General features: G+C 40.6%; 1 protein-coding gene across 2 annotated transcripts in view; it reads left to right on the forward strand.

The window, feature by feature from the left end:
• Positions 1-23,769, forward strand: part of LOC106092750 (uncharacterized) — a 65,265-nt gene that overhangs the window by 22,934 nt on the left and 18,562 nt on the right. For both annotated transcript variants that reach the window (XM_013259670.2, XM_013259671.2), the window contains exon 2: positions 2,485-3,808. In XM_013259670.2, the coding sequence (XP_013115124.2) occupies positions 2,723-3,808 (1,086 nt within the window). In that variant the 5' untranslated portion in view covers positions 2,485-2,722. The remainder of the gene's footprint in view (positions 1-2,484; positions 3,809-23,769) is intronic.

Here is a 23,769-nt window from a genome sequence, read left to right on the forward strand (position 1 = left end):
AAAGCGGTAAAAGTGTCCTGGTGGGTGGTGTTGTTGGGGGTGGAGAACCCTCCCGACACTTAAGGTGACATTTTTATGCCACGTTCGTACTCTTCTCTTAAATACCTCTCATTTGATACCTATATTGCCCAAAGCGATAAATGTGTCCCGTTGGGTGGTGTTTTTAGGGGTGGGGGACCCCCCGACACTAAGGTTGACATTTTTATGTCATGTTCGTACTCTACTCTTACATACCTTTCATTTGATACCCATATTGTCCCAGTCGGTAGTTATGTCCTTTCGGGTGGGTTTTGGGATGGGGCGTTCCCCCAGGTTAGCTGACCCCAAAATTTTATACCAATTTCGTATTTTTGGGATATCATAAAGTGGCATGCAAAATATCGTTTAAATCGGTGCTCCAATCTCCGAAATCTGGCATTTTTGAAAATTGGGGTAAGAGGAAGGTCCGCCCCCCCTTCGGATATCAAAAAATTAAGTACCTTATTTTCGCCGCGGAGTCAAGCTGTACCATCTGTGAAAATATCATGAAAATCGGTTTAGCCGTTTTTGAGTCTATACGGAACAGACGAAAAAACTAATAATCAAACAAAGCGCAACAATTTCATTTTTATACCCTCCACCATAGGATGGGGGTATACTAATTTCGTCATTCTGTTTGTAACTCCTCGAAATATGCGTCTAAGACCCCATAAAGTATATATTCTTGATCGTCGTGACATTTAAAGTCGAACTAGCCATGTCCGTCCGTCTGTCGAAAGCACGCTAACTTTTGAAGGAGTAGAGCTAGCCGCTTGAAATTTTGCACAAATATTTCTTATTTGTGTAGGTCGGTTGGGATTGTAAATGGGCCAAATCGGTCCATGTTTTGATATAGGTGCCATATAAAACGATCTTGGTTCTTGACTTCTTGAGCCTCTAGAGGACGCAATTCTCGTCCGATTTGAAATTTCGAACATAGTGTTTTGATATCACTTCCAACTACTGTGCGAAGTATGGTCCAAATCGGTCCAGAACCTGATATAGCTGCCATATAAACTGATCTTGGGTCTTGAATTCTTGAGCTTTTAGAAGGCGAAATTCTTATCCGATCTGAATGAAATTTTGCACATAGTGTTTTGATATCACTTCCAACAACTGTGCGAAGTATGGTCCAAATCGGTCCAGAACCTGATATAGCTGCCATATAAACCGATCTTGGGTCTTGACTTCTTGGGCCTCTAGAGGGCGGAATTCTCGTCCGATTTGACTGAAATTTCGAACATAGTGTTTTGATATCACTTTTAACAACTGTGTTAAGTAGGGTTCAAATCGGTCCATAACCTGATATAGCTGCTATATAAACCGATCTTGGGTCTTGACTTCTTGAGCTTCTAGAAGGCGAAATTCTTATCCGATCTGATTGAAAATTTGCACATAGTGTTTTGATATCACTTCCAATAACTGTGCGAAGCATGGTCCAAATCGGCCCATAACCTGATATAGCTGTTATATAAACCGATCTTGGGTCTTGACTTCTTTAGCCTTTAGAAGGCGCAATTTCTATCCGATTTGGCTGTAATTTTGCACGTGGTGTTTTGGCATCACTTTCAACATTTATGCGAAGTATGGTCCAAATCGATTCATACTCTGATATAGCTGCCTTATAAACCGATCTGGGATCTTGAGTTCTTGAGCCTCTGGAGAGCGCAATTCTCATCCGATTTGGCACAGATTTTGTACAACGGCTTCTCCCATGGCCTTCAACATACATGTGCAATATGGTCTGATCGATCTATATCTTGACACAGCTCCCATATAATCCGATCTCCCTTGAGATCGGATTATATCCGATCTCCTTGGATCGGATATAATATAGCTCCACCTCCTCCTCCGTCCATATTCATTATTCTTTATTTGCTTAAAAAGAGATATTGCGCAAAGAACTCGACAGATGCGATCCATGGTAGAGGGTATATAAGATTTGGCCCGGCCGAACTTAGCACGATCTTACTTGTTATATTTATAGATTTAATATCAAATCTAAGTTCCCCCGTCAAAGCCTTACATGTATACTAATATTCAGGGTCAGCCTTATGCAGAAGTAATCAGGTTTTCTTACTCATTTTGTGCAATAATGTTCTTAGTAAGTGTTGTCCCTATTATTTTTTCCACCACTGTATATCCAAAATTCGTATGGTCAAGTTCTTGAACTTCAGATTGGTACAATTTGTTTCTCCAATCTCGGAGACATACTCTTTTTTTTTGAAATAATCTCTAAGGGGAGGATTTGTACCACTTAGATATCCAACAATTGTTGAGTTAGTTCTATTAGGGGGTTATTAACACCAAGAAGTAAATCTCTCGCTGATATTAAATCAATTAAATGTCAAATTATCATGTTTAATGATTTTGAATACTAAGTGTAATATTTACAAACATTCCTACCTTCAATGTTCATTGCGTTTGCTTATTCATTCGTCTTTCTATATTTTTGGTTATTTGCAGATCATATTGTCAAAATACGAGAGTCAAAACGAAGAGAGCGAACCAAAGCATCCCAAACAAAGGAATTCCCTCAAGCAGAAATACAAGAAAAACAACAACAAAATAATCTGTTTTTCAGAAAGTGATTCTAAAAGCGATTCCTAAGGCATTGTGGGGTACAAAGTATTTTTCTTCATTTGATCCAAACGCAGTCTTCGCAGTTGTTGGGCTCTGTCTCCCAACGTTGAATTCAGCAAAAATGCTCTCAATTCAGCAATTGTTGAAAGCTTTGAGAAAACTACAAAACAATGCCGCCACTTTAAATGGTGGCGATTTGATAACAAAGAGTATCAAACATGTGGCGGCGACAGCAGTCAACTCAGCTGTCGCTGAGGGAATACCAACAGCCAACAGAGAGGCGGCTACGGCAAAGGTGGTGGGTCGCTCCCCCATAGTGACGTCATTGTTGAATAATCAGCAGCTAACAGACGATGTGGTAGATGACAGAGAGGAGGGGGGAGTAGAAGTAGTAACAACAGCCGACGACGACGAGTATGTGAAGAAATCAAAATCGTCATCATTTGCTAAGCAACCGCAGCAAACAAATGCCAATGTAAGCGTTTGTAGTAGCAGCAGCAGCAGCCAAACTCAAAACAGCTGTATCAGTCACAAATGCTCCAACCATATTGTCGGAGACGTCAGCCATAACACCAACAACAACACCACTTCTAGTCAAAACCCCCCAAAGCAGCTGCAAACACTGAACTGTCACAGCGAATGTTTTAGTTTGTATTCGTCTTTGAACACTGACGGTTCGACAACAGAATTGTGTGGAGCGCAACAAAACTCTAATACGCAGGATTCAAGCGAAAACTCAGCACAGGCAGTGATTTTTTGCCCTTCAGCTTCTCTTCTGCACCAACACCCCTCAAATCTACAAGCAAGGAATAACAGCAATAGTAGTAGCAGTAGTAGTAGTAGTAGCAGTAGTAGCAGTAGTCAACGCATACAGAATTTCCTTAAACAGCAAATTTTTCAACACCACCAGCAGCAGTTCCATACCCAACAGCATAACCATAATTTAAACACCAAACAGAGACAGACACAATTCGCCATGTCCTCTCTAGCCGCCGCCGAACCCTCCTTGGCCCTGCAACAGAAAGATGACCAATGCAGCAATGGTGGTGCCGTTGGTGGCAATGGCCATCAGGCATCAGATGATGAATCAGCCGCATCCTCATCCCAGCCGCCATCTAAACACCAGAAATCCACATCGGGCAAACCATGCTTCAATGCTGGTCTAGGCGATATTATACAATTTATGGAACTCATTGGCAACCTAAAGGTGAGTAAGTGATTGAGTGTGTAAATGGATGTCACCTGACAGCAGGTGTTTAGTGTTTTTCGCTATAATCGACAGTACGTGGTCATTTGAGTTTTTGTTTTTAAATTTCGTGAGTTTGGTGTGGGTTTCAAAAATATATGAACTCCACGCTCACTACATATGTTACGAAAGAAATTGATTTTTTCCGTCCCAAAACGCGAACTCAAAATCCATGGGAATGGAATTTTTGTTACACATGCTAGGGACTGTGTGTTTACTTATCGTCTGCTTCTATTTGTTTTGATTGTTTAGTTGCTGGTACTCACTCATATGTTGGCTTGTGGTAGGTTCTTTGGAAATTTCCCTTGTAATCTTTAAAAGGGAAATTTTTGGGATTTTTTTTTGTTTGATAGCTATGAAACTTATTAGGTGGGTAGTTTAGATTGAAATTTAGTATATGGAGCTAGTAAAGTACTTCGAATTTGTAATCACTAAAAATACTTGTAGTAGGTTCTATCCATATTTGGCTTTTAGACTTTATAGAGGATTTTTTTTATACCCTCCACCATAGGATGGGGGTATACAAATTTCGTCATTCTGTTTGTAACACCTCGAAGTATGCATCTAAGACCCCATAAAGTATACATATTCTTGATCGTCATGACATTTTAAGTCGATCTAGACATGTCCGTCCGTCCGACTGTCGAAACCACGCTAATTTTCGAAGGAGTAAAGCTGGCGTTTGAAATTTTGCAAAAATACTTTTTATTAGTGTAGGTCGGTTCCAAATCGTTCCATGTTTTGATATAGCTGGCATATAAACCGATCTTGGGTTTTGACTTTTTGAGCCTATAGAGGGCGCAATTCTCGTCCGATTTGACTGAGAGTTTGCTCGTGGTGTTTTGGTCTCACTTCCAACAACTGTGCTAGGTATTGTCAAAATCGTTGAATAAGCTGATATATAAACCGATCATGGGTCTTGACTTCTTCACCTTTTAGAGGGCGCAATTCTTATCCGATTTGGCTGTCATTTTGCACGAGGTGTTCTGTTATGACTTTCAACAACTAAGTATGGTTCAAATCAATTCATAAACTGGTATAGCTGCCATATAAACCGATCATGGGTCTTGACTTCTTCAGCTTTAAGAGGGCGAAATTCTTATCCGATTTGGCTGTAATTTTGTACGAGGTGTTCTGTTATGATCTTCAACAACTGTGTCAAGTATGGTTCAAATCGGTTCATAACCTGGTATATCTGCCATATAAATCGATCTTGGTTCTTGACTTCTTGACTAGCGGCTCAAGGGCGCAACACTCATTCGATTTGGCAGACATTTTGCTTGAGGTGTTTTGTTCTGTTTTTCAAGAACTGTGCTTAGTATGGCGCAAATCGGTACATAACCTGATAAAGCTGCCATATAAGCCGATCATATGTCTTGACTTCTTCAGATTTTTTAGGGCACAATTCTTATCCGATTTGGCTGTAGTTTTCCATGTGATGTTTTGGTATCACTTTCAACGGCTGTGTTATGTTTGCTTCACATCGGTTCATGACCTGGTATAGCTGCCATATAAACCGATCTGGGATCTTGACTTCTTGAGCCTCTAGAGGGCGCAATTCTCATCAGATTTGGCAAGAACTTTACGTGTCCAATATGGTATGAATGGATCTATAGCTTGATATAGCTCCCATGTAAACCGATCTCCCGATTTTGCTTCTTGAGCTCCTACAAAGCGCAATTCTTATCTGAATGCACTGAAATATTACACAGAGGTTAGAGAGACTAGAGTAGGCAAAGCTTCGAGGAGTTTTCAACCATTGAAGTCACTACCTGGCGAGCTCTTCTGGCCACTATATTTACAAGCATAAACTTCGGTGGCCTGGTAAGAGGCAAGGTCAGTTTTCATACCCAAACTGGTCAAGGCAAGTTATGCGCCACCAAAGGCATATATGTAGACCAATAAGCATTACTTTTTTTCTACTCAAAAGCATGGAGCTAGAGCCATCAGCGTCACCTGGCTGACCGCGTAATTGGTGATAGTCCGATCGGACCGCCGCTCTCGCATCGACAGTACCTTTAGGACAGCAAACGTCTGAATGTTAATCTAGAGAAGACTGCAATCTTTTTGTTTACAAAGAAAAGAAAGTTTGGCCGATTGGAAGAGGTCGTTACAATCCGATGGGGCCTCCGTTCAGTATCTCGAAAGTCTCAACCTTAATCCAGAAGACTGGACTGGACGAAGAAGACCAAGATTGACCGATTGAACGCGCCATTTTTCTTCAACAGAAAGACCTCGATTTCCGACAAGTTCAAATCGGGGCTGCGGAGTCGACCGAAGTCGAATTTTTAAGGTCGGAGTCGGACTATTGGGCCGGAGTCGGAGTATTGACCCGGAGTCGGAGTTTGCTTCGGAGTAAGGCACGCTTGCCCGGCTTCGAACCGTTTTCCAACTCCGGCTCAATATCCGACTTAGACTTCGACCGGGGGTCGGAGTCGAGGTGTAGACTCCGCATTCAGCCCCGGTTCAAATACTTGCGAGTGTTCTTGGAAAGGAAACAAAGTTGAAAGCTTCACATTCAAGAGTATATTGAGAAGCCTCACAAATGATGGGTGCTATGTAGGCTCGACGTAGGTTCGAAATGGGGCCTGTCTCCGAGGTTATTCCATTGGCTTTACAGGAGTGGCATTATGCCAATAGCAACTTACTTCTTGGTAGTATGGTGAATGGTGTACCTCGATGAAGAGGTATTGCAAGATCCGGGTATTACAACAGGTTCAGATAATGTGTTGACTTGGCATACGCGGGACGATGAGGAACACTTCTACTAGGGCACTGAAGACAATTCTAAATTTCCGACCGATTACGTGTGGGGCCGAGTCTATGAGACTTAAAACGACAGTGGATAGAGATAGATTAATCGAAGCGTTAAAATAAAATCTCACTGGACTAGAAGAGGTTTCGGATAGGATACCTGAGATGACACTTGAGGTCCTGGTTTAGGGAAAACCTGATGTTGCCGTATGGTAGTTCAGGCTACCCACATGGCTCAAAGCTAAAAGGGAAAAAAAGGTCTGGACATCCACATTGAGGACCATGCATGCAGAAATCTGGTCGGTTGCGAATTGCGTGAAATGTTATAGAGGCATTGAGGAAGCTAAAAGTACGAAAGCGAAGTGGGCAACCGAAAGTGTTCCAGACCCAAAACATAGACGGAAGTTTTTGTCAAGTTCAATGATAAGGGGTCTCTTTTTATAGTCGAGTCGCAGTGCAACACCTCTTTTGAGGAGAAGTTTTTACATGGCCTAGTACCTCACAAATGTCGCCAGCATTTAGAGAGGATAACCACCGATAACCCGGTCTGGCCAGGGTTCGAATCCAGGCGTTTAGCGTCATAGGCGGATATGCTAATCTCTGCGCTACGGTGGCCATCCTAAGTATATGGACAACGTATTTCTGTCGCAAATCTCTCGACAAGAAGGCTGAACAGTTTAAAATTCAGCTGTTTTGGTTGCAGGGCCACAGAGATGTCCCAGGTAATTGTACAGCAGACTAAGGGAACCGGAATCTGTGGGTGTCTCTAGCGACATGTTAGCTAACTCGAGGCTCGAAAGTCAACAAATGATAGATGGGAAAGTGAGGATTGGAAAAACACCAACATTATTTAGCCCAAACTAGACTTGAAGAGGTCTACTGCTTTGCTGCAGTTAGCGACAACAGAAGAGTATGAATGAGTGTGCACAAACGTGCTATACAGCGGTCAAAAAAAGTATTCATCATTCAATGTTTTTTTTTTAATAAGTCTACAAAAGACAATTGGAATAAAAACATATTAAACTAATGATGCAGTAGTGCTTGTGTGATATATATGTACACAATTTCATTGTTTTTAAAGAAAAAAATAGTATTTATTGGAACAAAAAGGGCCATTTTACAGCTGAACACAAAAAATTAAACAAAAAAAGTATTCATCATTGCAAAAAAACAAAAAAATAAATAACATAATTTAAAAAAATTAATACTTTGTTATTCGACCACCGCGTCTTATAACTTCTTTTAAACGGTTTGACATCGATTGGACTAATTTAGCGGTTATATTTTGGTCTATATTAGTCCATTCCTCCATTATCACCTGTTGCATTTGACTCTTGCTCGAAAAATTGCGCGTTCTCAATTTGCGTTCGAGATGTTCCCAAAGATGTTCAATTGGGTTCAAGTCGGGACTTTGAGGAGGAGTTTTAATGACTTTGGGGCAGTTATACAGCATCCACATCTTGGTATTTAAAGCAGAATGTTTGGGGTCATTATCTTGATAATATTGAAAGTTATTACCAAGCCCAAGTTTTACAGCACTATCTTTTAAATTCCTCTTTAAAATGTCAATGTAATACTTATGATCCATTACTCCATTAATAATTTCAAGATTTCCCGCTCCTGAAGCCGCCATACACCCCCAAACCATTAAACCACCTCCACCATGTTTTACAGTAGCAACTGTGTTTCGTTCTTCAAGCTCTGTATTTGGTTTTCTGTACACTATGACCTTTCCATCGCACCCAAAAAGATTAAACTTGCTCTCGTCTGCAAAAATGACTGTTTTCCAAAATGATTCGGGCTGTTTTACATACATTTTTGCGAAGTTTAGCCTTTTCACTCGGTTTATTTTATTTATAAAGGGCTTCTTACGTGCAGTTCTTCCTCTGTAACTATGCCTTTTGAGTGTATTTCGAATTGTTTGTGTAGTAACTTCCTTCCCTAAATATTCCATAGTGTTTTTACGAAGAATGGTCGCATTTGTCTTCGGAGTTTTCTGAACTTGCCGCACTAGCCAACGCACATCTCCAACTGAAAGTGCTTTTGGTCGACCAGATCTTGGTTTATTGTCAACAGTTTTCGTTTCTGTCCACTTTCTGATGATGGATTGTATAGTAGATCGTGGTCTATTTAATATTTCACTGATAGTTTTTTGAGTTAAACCATTCCTGTGGTGTTTTATTATCAAAACTTTTACCTCATCAGAAACCTCGTTTTGCTTACGACCCATTTTGACAAAAACTATATTTTCAATGAAATTAAATATTTGCTGTCAAGGGCAAAGCCTCCTTTACTAAATAAAACAGAAAAGGGGGATTCCCAAATAATATTTGAATTTGACTTTGATGATAGCACATCAATGATGAATACTTTTTTTGTTCTGTTTTTGGTGTTATTATATAAAATTGCATTTTTTGCGCTAATTAAATTTATTTTTTTAATTTATTTTAAAACATATTACGAAAAATAAACTATTGCATAAAACTGCATTATTTGTTTACTTTAAATTTTCTTCAATTACCCAAAATAAGTGAATTTATTATCAATTTTGCTAATGATGAATACTTTTTTTGACCGCTGTATCTAAATCCCATTTTCAATACCTAACGACCTACAACTATCCCGTGCTACATCAATGTTTAGTATGTGTGCAAAATTTCCTTTACGCATTCCACCGCTATCGTGAGTTCGACAGACGGAAGGGCGGACATAGCTAGATCGACTCAGAACGTCGAGACGATCAGGAATACTTATACTATATGGGGTCTAAAATTAATATTTCGAGGTGTTACAAATAGAATGACTAGACTAGTATACCCCCATCCTATGATCCTGATTTTCTCGTGAGTGCCTCGTGATTTTCCCATGCGTGAACGTGACTCGACATAAAAAGTCATGTGTGAGCAACATTTTTTTCTCCAGAGTGAACAATTACTCTCGTGCACATAACAGGTATTTATGAATGGCTATTTTACGGTGACTTTATACCTGAGTAAGCATGTGTACCTTGCAAATGTTTCAAAACTTCCAAATCAATGATAAATGTGCTTTCTGTAACAAAATCATCTCCAACAGGTAGCCAACGGAAAAACACAAAACAATAAAAAAATATGCTTTCCTTTTCCTACTTTAGTTGAATGTAAACGGATTGGCTTCAATAAAAAAACAAGTAAAAAAAGTGCTAAGTTCGGCTGGGTCGAATCTTGGGAATCCATCACCATGGATTCTGCAAAAAGTTTAAACAAAGGATTTGGATCGTACGTGACACCATTGTTGGAAGACGTAACAAAATACTATGTAGAAAATTTCAGCCCCATTGGATAAAAAATGAGGTTTCCAGGGGATTAAGATGTCAAATCAGGAAATCGGTTTATATAGAAGCTATACCAGGTTGTAAACCGATTTGGATCATATATGTCACGATTGTTGGAAGGCATAACAGCACCCTACGTGCAAAATGTTAGCTCAATCGGATAACAACTGCGGCTTTTAGGGGCTCGTGTTGAGTCAAATCGGAGGTTTATATGGGGGCTATACCAGGTTATAGACCGATGCCGCATACCTGACACGACCGGTTCAGATTTAGGTATAGCTCTCATCTTATATATAAAATTGAATTTGTGTTTATTTGTTCCGTATAGACTCAAAAACGGCTGAACTGATTACCTTGAAATTGTCACAGATTGTGTAGGTCTGGAAGGAAACATAGGCTATATAATTTTTTCATATCGAGAGGGGGGCGGACGCTCCCCCTTACCCCAAAATTACTACGCAAAAATAAAAGTGGACCGATCGGTACAATATGAGATTCAAATGAAAGTTATTCAAGAGTAGAGTACGAGTTTCATAATAAAAGTTGAATCCAAGTACCTGGGGGGCCGCCCTAGCGCCAAAAACCCTTAAAATAGATTAATTTGACGATCATCACAATATGGGACTCAAATGAAAGGTATTCGGGAGTAGATTACGAATATGGTCAGGAAGTAGGAATAGGCTTTATAATTTATTGATAACAGAAGGGGACGGACCCTCCACCGTTACCCCAAAAACACCACTCAAAATCAAAAGTGGATCGATAGGGTCAATATGGGTATCAAATGAAAAGTATGCGGAAGTAGATAACGAATCTGGCATACAAATTCATGTCGAAGTTTAGGGAGTCACCCCACTCATTAGCTAATCACTGATATAAGAGGCTCGGTTTGTTTATTCCGTATAGACTGAAAAACGGCACAACCGATTTTCTCGAAATTTTCGTATATTGTCTAGCTTGGTCTGGAAGGAAACATAGGGTATATAATTTCTCAGTATCGGAAGGAGGAGGGACCCTCCCCTTATGCCAAAAACACAAAAATCAAAAGTGGACCGATCGGGACAATATAGGTATCAAATGAAATGTATCGGAGAGTAGAATACGAATAAAGTATTAAAATTTGAGTCTTAGTACTCATCGGGCCGACCCAAAACTTCCCCAAACAGACATATTGGACGTTCATTTCAATATGGGGATCAAATGAAATGTATTCTGGAGTAGATTTCGAATCTGGCATACAAAATCTGATCGAAGTACAGGAGGGGTCACGTCGCCCCTCAAAAACGCCATAAGACCCATTATGACTATATGATACTTGGCTGAACCGTTTTTTTTTTTGTAAATTTACATAGATTGTGTACGTTTGCCTGGAAGGGGACATAGGCAATATAAGTATTAGATATCGGGTGGAGGCGGATCCTCCCCTTTACCCCAAAAACGCCACCCATATCCGAAAGTGATCCGATGGGCACAATAAGGGTATCAAATAAAAGGTATTGGAGACCAGAAAACGAATATGGTATTAACATATGGGTCCAAGTACCTAGCGGTACCTGGTACTTGGACCCTGGTACCTGGGCATATTAGCCTACCATGGCTATATGGGACTCAAATGAAAGTTAATAGGGAGTAGATTACGAATATGACATTAAAATTTGCGTCCAAGTCTAAGTGGGGCTTTTCCTCTTAACCCTACGTCAAATGGGTTATTTGACCCATTGTGATAATATGGGACTCAGATGAAAGGTATTTGAGAGTAGAAAACGAATTTGATATTCAATTTTTGAGCCAAGGGTTTTAGGAGGTGCTTCAGGGCGCACCCTAAAACACTTCATTTCCGTTGGGAATAAAGAACGAATTTGATATCTTATTTCAGTGCAAAGTGCCGTTGGTATCCCCAACCCCAAAAACATCCTTCAAGCGGTTCATATTTACCGGCCATGACAATATGGGGCTCAACTTAAAGGGATTTGGAAGTGCTGCACGAATTTGATATTTATATTTGAGTCGAAATGTCTGAGGTGCCATCCCTCCCCTAATGAGTGCCATCCATCCCCTAAGTGGAACCTTCCAGCAGTACCATGCATGGCATTGTACCACGCTAATGTCGACAACATTAAGAGGGGATAAACACCGCTTTGTCCGATGTTCTCGCCAGGATTCGAACGCGTTCAGCGTCATAGGCTACAATGGCACGAATTCGATAGCCGCATTCAGGGCGAAGTGTCTTCACCCTAAAAAGATATTAGAGAGTTATAGAAGACGCAGCGGAGCGGGCCCGGTTCGGCTAGTTGCTATATAAAATGTTTGCCTTGCTCCTTTATGGAATATTTATGGGCAAAATTGCAGGCAATCGAAGGATTGATCGGTCTGGTTTTGATGCCATTTAGAGTATTCGCCATTACTCACATTGGAAATTATTGTCTCAGCCTGCATAAAGACTAATTTCATCTTTCTATTGCTTAAATGCTCCTAATATTCCTCTTTTGAGATCCTGCAAAGACTGAGTAAGCTTTTTTAAGACTTGCCGAAGATCCGTGGTGGTAAATGCCCCAAACCTTACACTTTTTTCGCCTTCGAGGTTCTGTCAGGAGTGTAAGACATATATTGGGTTGCCCAAAAAGTAATTGCGGATTTTTTAAAAGAAAGTAAATTAATTTTTAATAAAACTTAGAATGAACTTTAATCAAATATACTTTTTTTACACTTTTTTTCTAAAGCAAGCTAAAAGTAACAGCTGATAACTGACAGAAGAAAGAATGCAATTACAGAGTCACAAGCTGTGAAAAAATTTGTCAACGCCGACTAGATGAAAAATCCGCAATTACTTTTTGGGCAACCCAATACTATATAAGTGTTATATGTATTGGGTTGCCCAAAAAGTAATTGCGGATTTTTCATATAGTCGACGTTGACAATTTTTTTCACAGCTTGTGACTCTGTAATTGCATTCTTTCTTCTGTCAGTTATCAGCTGTTACTTTTAGCGTGCTTTAGAAAAAAAGTGTAAAAAAAGTAAATTTGATTAAAGTTCATTCTAAGTTTTATTAAAAATGCATTTACATTCTTTTAAAAAATCCGCAATTACTTTTTGGGCAACCCATATTATATAAGAGTTGGTCCATATAGTAGACACTTTCGAAATCTTATTCTTATCTAGCTGTCAGGCTGACTGGGTTACGAAGCAGGTATTATAACTAATTATTTATTTCTTTATTTTATCACCAGACTCAACTTGATAAAAAGAAAAGTATTATTTATTTTTTTTTAGACAGTATTTTGTGTATATCGAGGTGTTAAAAAACATTGCATAATGCAAATATAAACATTATTCCATTTTGTTATTTTATTTTTCGTTTCCCACTTCTCCGCTGGTTTGTTGTTCAACAAAATATTTGCGATATGTACAGTGTGAGCAAGCATACATACATACGTGCTTAGATATACATATATCCTACATACGCATATACGTATGTACTCGTATTTTTGTGTATGTGTATGCATAATTTTTTTAAACTTTGTTCTCTATTTTTTCTTTATATTTTCTATACATGTTTTGTGCTATTCTTTGCAAAATATTCTCAACAATATTTCAAAAAACACGTAATTTTTTTTTTGTTTTTCATTTTCCTGAAGAGTATTCTCATACCCATTTCACTTCCCATAACAAAAAAACAAAAGATTTTCTAAAATGAATTGAATATCGAATCGATGGCGAGAAAGCAACAAAGCGTGAATGACCAAAAGTTCTGATGAGCAAAGTAAAAATGTGTATTACGTATGAAAATAGTATTTAGAAATTTATTTTATAGACAAAATAGTTGCGATGTTTAAGGTCAATGTCTGTATGTTGAGGGTGGTGAAAGATTATAGAAGTGAAGAAAATATTGTGGGCAAAACAACAAAAAATTTAAGGATTTAACAACATTTTACAAAATTTGCAAATGATACAAATGGTGACAAAATATTTTGAAAAGATAAAAATTTTGAAAAAATTTTTAATTTAAAATTTTGAAAAAAATTTTAATTTAAAATTTTGACAAAATTTTCTACAGAAATAGTCAAGGGTAGGATGCCAATAGTCAAGGATGTAATTCCAATCCAATTCTCCGACAATTTATTTAATTGTGGTACTATAGGAATAAGGAAAAGAAGAATGCCTTCCAATGCCTTTACCGTTGATCAACCATGTAGCTTAAAAATTCCAATGTGACATCCGCAAATTCAAACAAGTCTAAAGGGAGTATAGAGATGTGCACGTGGGTGAGTTTTTACTCACGCTCATTAGAAAAAATGTCACTCGCGTATGCTTGCGCATGACTTCTTTATGTTGATTCACGTTCACGCACACTCAAGAGACTAAAATTGTACTCAAGCACGGCTCAGGAGAAAAATCACGACTCACGAAACACTCACGCGATACTCACGACTCACGAGATATTCACGAAACACTTTCGAGAAAAAATCTTCTTCTTTAATTGGCTATGGCAGAACATTTGTTCCATTAGCCGAACGTGAAATATCCTGCGCCCATACTAAGCCCGAGAAAAATTGATGAACACATTCTCGAGAAAAATCACTACTCACGAAACAGTCACGAATGACGAAACACCCATGAGACACTTACAAGAAAAATCATGACTCACATTATACTCACGAGATACTCATGCCTAACGAGATACTCACTAGACACTCACGACATACGAGAAAAATTACGACTCACAAAATACTCACGAGATACTCACGATTCACGAAATACTCTCGAGAAAAAATCTTATTCTGCTTTAATTGGCTACAACAGAACATTTGTTCCAGTAGCCGAACGTAGAATAGCGTTCCTGCGCCGCAATCTTCTGCGCTCATTTTAAAATCTTTGACACCGAGAAAAAATCACGACTCACGAAACATTCTCAAGAAAAATCACTACTCACAGTCACGAATGACGAAACACCCATGAGACACAAGAAAAATGACGAATCACATTATACTCACGAGATACTCATGCTTAACGAGATACTCACGAGAAAAATCACGACTCACGAAACCGTCACGAGATACTCACGATTAACGAAATACTCTCGAGAAAAAATCTTATTCTTTTTTATTTGGCTATGACAGAACATTTGTTCCACAAGCCGAACGTAGAATAGCGTTGCAGCGTCGCTATCTTCTGCGCTCATTTTAAAATCTCTGACACCGAGAAAAAATCACGACTCACGAAACATTCTCAGGAAAAATCACTTCTCACGAAGCACTTACGACTCACGAAAGAGTCACGAATGACGAAACACCCATGAGACACTTACAAGAAAAATCACGGCTCACATTATACTCACGAGACAATCACGACATACGAGAAAAATCACGATTCACAAAATACTCACGACTCACGAGATACTCACGAGACACTCACGACTCATGTGAAAAATCACGACTCACGAAATACTCACTAGTTAGGTTGAAAATATATTGTTAGATCGAACGAACGCCACGGCTACAGATGTGCAAGTGAGTGAGTTTTTACTCACGCTCACGAGAAAAAATGTCACTCTCGTACGCTTACGCATGACGCGCTCAAGAGACAAAAATTTTACTCTCGCACGACTCACGAGAAAAATCACGAATTACGAAACCCTCACGAGATACTCACGAAAAAAAATCGCGACTCACGAAACCTTCATGAGAAAAATCACTACTCACTAAACACTCAGACACTAACAAGAAAAATCACGACTCACATTATACTCACAACTCACATTATACTCATGGCTCACGAGATACTCACGACACACGAGAAAAATCACGACTCACAAAATACTCATAACTCACGAGATACTCACGAAATACTCACTAGTCACAGTTGAAAATATATTGTTAGATGAAACGAACGTCACGGCTACAGATGTGCAAATGAGTGAAATTTCTCTCACGCTAACGAGAAAAAATGTCACTCACGTACGCTTACGCATGACTTTTTTATGTCGACTCACGTTCACGCACACTTAAGAGACAAAAATTTTACTCTCGCATGACTCACGAAAACCTCACGAGATACAGACGACTCACGAGATACAGACGACTCACGAGATACTCAAGAAACACTCGCGAGAAAAAATTACGATTCATAAAACATGGGTAAAATCACTACTCACTAAACACTCACGACTCACGAAACAATCACGAATGATGAAACACTCACAAGAAAAATTACGACTTATAAAATACTCACGAGATACTCATGTCTCAAAAGATACTCACGAGACACGCACGAAACACGTACGACACACGAGAAAAATCACGACTCGCGAGAAAACTCACGACTCACAAGATACTCACGAAACACCCACGACTCAAGAAACTCTCACGACTAACGAGACACTCAGCCAAAAATGCAAATTTTGCCCATGAACATTCCACTAAGAGGCAGGGGCAAACTTCTCACATGTCAATGAGTGCAGTCCGATTCAAGTTTAAGCTCAATGATAAGGGGCCTCCTTTTTATAGCCGAGTCCGAACGGGGTGCCGCAGTGCGACACCTCTTTGGAGAGAAGTTTTACATGGCATAGTACCTCACAAATGTTGCCAGGATTAGGAGGGGGAAAACCACCGCTGAAATTTTTTTCTGATGGTCTCGCCAGTATTCGAAACCAGGCGTTTAGCGTCATAGGCGGACATGCTAACCTCTGCGCTACGGTAGTCTCATTGTTACAAGGCCCTTGTTTTAACCCGTAGAATATCCTACTGTTGTAGTAGAAGGCTAACAGGGCTTCCTTCTTCTATATTACTTTTCCAGGACAGTTTCGAATCGAAAACAAGGACAAGATATGTTGCCTTCTTCAACAGTTGCAGGATAATACCATCCAAAGACTGGAGTCTAGAATCCGGCACGGATATCTTCGAGTTAAGAGGACCATCTCCGTTGTTCCTGGGTTTATCCTCAACCCATTTCTCTTAGTCAATTATCTCACGCATCCATGTTGAGTTTCAATAGGATTGCGTTTATCACTACGTTACATTGAATCAGCGAGAAGATCCCTTCCGAAATGGTTCTACTTGTCACCCACCTTCTGACCACACTATCTTCTAAATCCACCTAGATAATCCTGCCACCGTTCGGCTTCTCGTACCAATTCGTGGAAGGCGTCAGGTCTATCAGTCTTTCCAGTCTACGCCACTAAGATTGGGCTTAAAATTGAATCAGCACACACTAATATGGATAGATTTAATTTTTTTTTTCACTTCCTCTCATCCTCCTTCACCCTATCGGTGCAAAAGTTATAATCGGTCTAACTACACTTGGTACAGGCAGTGGACCATATTGCTATTTAATCCTCCATTTCGAGCCCATAGCTCTTCTGAATTGTAACCAACATTGCAAATATCACTCCAAATCACTTAGCCCTGTGAGATATTGAGATAGTTCTGTTTAGGGGTTAATTTCGGTTCTCGCTCTCTCTCTCTGTCTCTGTAGCCACATTTGCATATGGAGATGGCGATCCTCGTCAAGCTCCTGTAGGCGAGCAAGCTCGTTCCACCACAGGAATATGGTGGCCATTGGTTATTTAAAGGCGCCAATAACTCGCCTTGTCATATCGAGAATCATGCAAAAACCTGTGCCGCCCGGCCTCTCACTGACACTCTCCGCCCGATACCGCTGATTGTGCGCGACTGACGTTGCAGCTACTCCGAATGGAGCATTCAACTATCCGCAACCTGTGGAATCGCCCAATAGCTTGCAGCTATGCCTCTCGTGACAACTATGAACAAACAGATCAGACCCCAAAGCTCCAGCTTGTGCGGTGCTTACAGCTATCCTGTGCCGGGCGTCCTCGTCGTCGGATTATGCGAGCTTACGACCTCCACCGTACGGCAGTATATGGAATAGCAACACCCCAGCCCCAATATCGTCGGACCAGTGCCGGGATTGAAACCAATTTTTCAGTTTTAAAATTTTTTGCCTGTTAGGGCGAAGATTATTAAATTTTACAATTTCTGTTTGCTTCTCTTTCGAGATGAGCTCAATGAACGTAGATTTTTCTTTGAAAATGATAAAGAAAAGCCAGAGATCGCCAACCACTATGGGACGCGTTTCGTAATTTGGTTTAGAACTACCCATCAGCCATATTAGGTGAGAAGGCTTCAAGAGCCGTACATTGTTCTTTTTGTGCTTGTACCGTATTTATTGCGAAAACGTCTCTTTACAAATACCACGTCCTTGATACAAATACCACGCTCGACATCCTGTCTATTAGCTGTACTTTTCCCAATTCATGTGTTTTTGTGTTATGGCAATTTTTTTTTGTCTGTACAATTTACACTACTTCCATGGTATACACATGATTCTGTGCATCTCTTGGAAGTTGTATTGATAGCTTCGAACGGTAGACAACGGTAACGGCTTTCGCTGTTGCTCCGCGTACCCAGGTTCGAATCCCGGCCGGACTCTGCCGAATTTGTTCATTTTCAAGTTTTTTGCCTGTTTTACTCGACTCCAGGTAGATCCAGATTCTTCACCATAAATGTAAAGATTCTTGCGGTGCCCAACGCCTTGGACTACTTGGCGCCATGGATGACATTGGTAACTTTGTCCACGGTAAATTGTGATAGCTGTTCCTCTGATCGAAAACCACATATACAACGAATAACTCCTCGTAACCTTTCCATTTTCGGGTTGCTCAACCGTCAGTAAATTGACGGTTGAACAACCTGGCACATCTTTTCGGATGAATCACAGTTACGTCACAAAAAGTGATTGAGGTCCCGCCATCTCTACTTGCGGGGTTCGAAAATGATTTAACAGTAGACCACAACTTGCCTAAACTGGTACCTAAGTTACATTGCTTCAAGTGTTACAGTACAGCATATTCCGCTTATGTTCGTAGACTACTCTGTTTATTTCCAGATTCAGCTCGCTGTTTCTTCGATTAGTGGTTCGAGCAATGATTTCCATCACGCTCGTCTGCGCCGGGAAATTAGGCAGCACATGGGGTATACGACCAATAGGTATAAAGTAAAGGACTGCAAAAGACAAATTGAATGAACCCTTACGGCTGTACCAGAATAACATTTTCCTACTAGGTCATGCCGTACAAAGTAACTAACAGACTACAGGCCATTACAACTGCATACTACACTCAAAAATGTATGCAGTCAAGCCCAAGAGCGGCATGGCATGCGATAACAGTGACATGTAGGTGACGATCATCTCAGGTAGACCAAAAACAAAACAGCACGCCGCCAAGGGTTCATGATTGCATATGGTAGCAATGAATTTGTTTTCGACAGATGGCATTAAAAGAGAAAAATGTCACATTTGCAGGCCTTTAGTATAAAACGAGCGCCTGCTGCCTTAATGATGTCTCGGAATGTCATGCAATAACAGCGACATGTAGATGACGACCATCCTCCGGTAGATCAAAAACAAAACAGCATGCCGCCAAGGGTTGATGATTGCATATGGTGGCAATGCATTTGTTTTCGACAGATGGCATTAAAAAAGAAAAATGTCACATTTGCAGGCCTTTAGTATAAAGCGAGCGGCTGCTGCGTTAATGATGTCTCGAAATTTCCTCTTAGCAGGGGGGATGTCACCTCCACTCCTTTGTATCCGTGACAAATGTTCAGACTGCAGGTAGTGGTGAGTTTTGTCACCTGAATCACTGTATGCAATATGTTCTTCAAAAAATCTACTATTCCGTCCATCTTGCCTCGGAGACCATTGCAATTCAATTGCAAGAGTGATACATTTCCCGGCACTGACCCGTTTTATTTTGCTAGTAAACTGGTAAATATCCGCTTTCGCCGAGTTAACATTCAGACTAGGCAATGAAATATAATTTTGTTAAAATTTTAAATGAATTTTTTCTGCGAATTTCAAATTTTTTCCCCAAAAAACGACTTTAAATTTTTAATTAAAATCAAAATTTTACAATTTTTTTCTATTTTTATTTTTCAATTTTAAGCATTTTATAATAGATATACCGATTTTGGCGTTACTTCTTTGTTTTGTATTATTTTGCTTTCAAATTGTCAAAGTTCTCAAACAGAACACAATTAAGACATGATGAAGATTATCTTGTCGCACTGAAGATGAAAGTGACATAATTTTTCTTGCAAATCATTTTGGCGGGAATCCAGGAATATTTTCGCGTGCTCTGGGAATCTAAACTCGTGATCAAAAAGAAAAAAAGCAGCAAATATTTAAGATTTTTTTAGGTTTTTCAATTTGGCTTTGAAGAGTATAAAGGCCTTTAAATGTTGTTTAAAAATGATTACAAAAAGGAAGGCAGCTTAAGTTTCCATGCCTACAGTAGGCTGGCATTAGTACCTGCCTACTACCATCTTCATTGGCCTCTTACTTTTTTACGAGGTCTCACCACACTTCAATATTGACTTTGATTTGCTGCTATTGTTATTCTTTTTTTATTTTTTGTCTTAGCCAGACATACCATTTGAATGTCCATACACTCAAGGCCAAGATCAATGTCACTGTTCAATTTTTATTTTTGTGTGTTATATTTATTATATGTACGTTGACGTTTAAATACAAATATATAGTATTCGCTGTCTCTGTGTATTTTTGAGAGAGAGAGAAAAAAAATCATTTCGATATGTATTGCGATATGCATAGAAATGTTTACAAACTAATGTGTTAAACAGACCAAAAACAATTTGCAAAAAAAAAAAATAAATATAAAAAACGGTTTAAAAGTAAAAAAGATTCTTGTTTTTGATGAAAGTGAAAATCTTTTTTTTTTGAGGTTAATTTAAAAACAATTAATAAAATTGGTTTGACTTACAATGGCTGAAAAAAACGTTGCAGAATTATGCACCAGTGGTGCCATTGTCAGTAACAGACGTTGTTGAAAATATTGACAACGTGTGCGGGTGATTTTCCCGCTAGGTATTTGGACCCAAACTGTAATACGATATTAGTTTTCTGGTCTCCAATACCTTTCATTTGATACCCTTATTATGCCCATCGGACCACTTTCGGATATGGGTGGTGTTTTTGGGGTAAGAGGGAGGGTCCGCCTTCACCCGATATCTAAAAATTATATAGCCTATGTTTCCTTCCAGACAAACGTACACAATATATGAAAATTTTAGGAAAATCGACTCAGCCTAGTATCATAAAGTCATATTGGGTCTAATGGCGTTTTTAAGGGGTGGAGTGATCCCCTATACTTCGATCTGATTAGGTATGCCAGATTCGAAATCTACTCCCGAATAACTTTCACTTGGAATTGTGGCGGACCGATGGGTACTATGGCTCAAATTTAAATAATATCATATTCGTATTCTACTCTCCAATACCTTTCATTTGAAACCTATATTGTCCCGATCGGTCCACTTTAGGGTTGTGTTTTTTGGGCATAAGGGGGTGGGTCCGTCCTCCTTCCGATACCGAAAAATTATATAGCCTATGTTTCTTTCCAGACCAACCTTCTCGATATGCCAAATTTCGAAAAATCGATTCTGCCGTTTTTCGGTCTATACGGAACAAACAAACCGAGTCCCATATATCCGTGAATGGCTAATGTGCCCATTTTGGGCGTTTTTGTGGGGGAGTCCCTATACTTCGTCATGAATTTGTATGCCACATTCGTTATCTACTCCCGCATACTCTTAGTTGTAGTGCGCTTCGGCCAGTAGGTGTCAATTTCCGGAATTTAGCCACTGGGTCGGGTCGTCTTGGTATTCGGCAGATTTCTTTGGCATTCGGACGGATGGTTCTTGGGATATTTCGGCTGGTATTCTGTAAACTTCCAGCCATGGGCTGATTCGGGGTCGGATATGGCTTGGGCGTGAACCTGGATCACTACTATTTTGGCTGGGCACTGTAAAGATATGAACAGAGTTAGGATGGGAGTGAACGGATCGCTTTAGGTAGCGAACGGATCACCTTAGGAAGTGAACGAGTCGCATAAGGAAGCGAAGGGATCGCGTTGCGAAGCGAATGGGTCGCGTTACGAAGCGAATTGATCGCGTTGGGAAGCGAACGGATCGCGGAGGGAAGCGAACGAATCGCGTAGGGAACGCGAACGAGTCGCGTTAGGAAGCGAACGAATCGCGTTGGGAAGCGAAATGATCGCGTTAGGAACCAAACAAATCGCGTTGGGAAGCCAACGGATCGCGTTAAGAAGCAAACGAGTCGTGTAAGGAAGTGAACAAGTCGCGTAAGGAAGCGAACGAGTCAAGTTGGGAAGTGAATGGATAACATTAGGAAGTGAACGAGTCGCGTTGGGAAGCAAACGGATCGCGTTATGAAGCGAACGAACGGCTTTGGGAAGCAAACGGATCGTGTTACGAAGCGAACGAATCACGATGGGAAGCGAACGGATCGCGTTATGAAGCAAACGAGTCGCGTTGGGAAGCGAACGATTCGCGTTGGGAAGCGAACGGATCGCATTGGGAAGCGATTGAGTCGCGTTGGGGATCAAACGAAAACCGTTGGGAAGCGAACGAGTCGCGTTAGAAAGCGAACGAGTCGCGTTGGGAAGCGAACGAATCGCTTTGGGAAGTGAACGGATCGCGTTGGGAAGCGAACGAGTCGCGTTAGGAAGCGAACGAGTCGCGTTAGGAAGCAAACGAGTCGCGTTGGGAAGCAAACGAGTCGCGTAAGGCAGCGAACAAGTCGCGTTAGGAAGCGAACGAGTCGCGTTAGCAAGCGAACGAGTCGCGTTAAGAAGCGAACAATTCGCGTTGGGAAGCGAACGGATCGCATTGGGAAGCGATTGAGTCGCGTTGGGGATCAAACGAAAACCGTTAGGAAGCGAACGAGTCGCGTTAGAAAGCGAACGAGTCGCGTTGGGAAGCGAAAGAATCGCTTTGGAAAGTGAACGGATCGCGTTGGGAAGCGAACGAGTCGCGTTAGGAAGCGAACGAGTCGCGTTAGGAAGCGAACGAATCGCGTTAGGAAGCGAACGAGTCGCGTTAGGAAGCAAACGAGTCGCGTTGGGAAGCAAACGAGTCGCGTAAGGCAGCGAAGGAGTCGCGTTAGGAAGCGAACGAGTCGCGTTAGCAAGCGAACGAGTCGCGTTAAGAAGCGAACGAATCGCGTTGGGAAGCGAACAAATCGCGTTAGGAATTGAACGAATCGCGTTAGGAATTGAACGAATCGTGTTAGGAATCGAAGGAGTCGCGCTGGGAAGTGAACAAATCGCGTTAGGAATTGAACGAATCACGTTAGGAAGCGAAGGAGTCGCGCTGGGAAGCGAACGGATAGCGTTAGGAATCGAACGAGTCGCGTAAGGAAGCGAACAAGTCGCGTTGGGAAGTGAACGGATCGCGTTGGGAAGCAAACGAATCGCGTTAGCTGATTAAATCTAAAGGGCTTCGGAGTGAACGACTGCGGACCGTGCCACACATCCGATGGTTTTGTCTGCTCGAGCGACTCATGCCCATCCTCAGAAAGGTGTGACATTAAGTACAGACTGTCAAATGAACCAAGTGAGAAATATATTCCATTTGTCTTGTTAAAAAACACGTCGAATAACGACATTCAATGTGATCACCGGTGTCAAGATATAAATGCCCATTCCCACATCAGCTCATACACCCTTCTTACCAGTGTGTATGAATGTCCTGCGCGGATAATCACAGCCACCGTGTGTTCATATCAACAAACATATGTACGGATGGTTGTGTGGTCAGCCCGTGAATAACGATGTGCTGGTAAGTCGAGACCAGCGATTATCGCCAAATCGGTCCATGTTTTGATATAGCTGCCATAGATACCGGGAAAGAACTCGACCAATGCCATCCATGGTGGAGGGTATATAAGATTCGGCCCGCCCAAATTTCTTACTATTCTTTTTATAGTATGTTCAACATTTTCTTTTGAGCAGAGAATA

Source organism: Stomoxys calcitrans, chromosome 3 (genome assembly GCF_963082655.1).
Source record: "Stomoxys calcitrans chromosome 3, idStoCalc2.1, whole genome shotgun sequence".
In the NCBI taxonomy this organism is placed as follows: Eukaryota; Metazoa; Arthropoda; class Insecta; order Diptera; family Muscidae; genus Stomoxys; species Stomoxys calcitrans.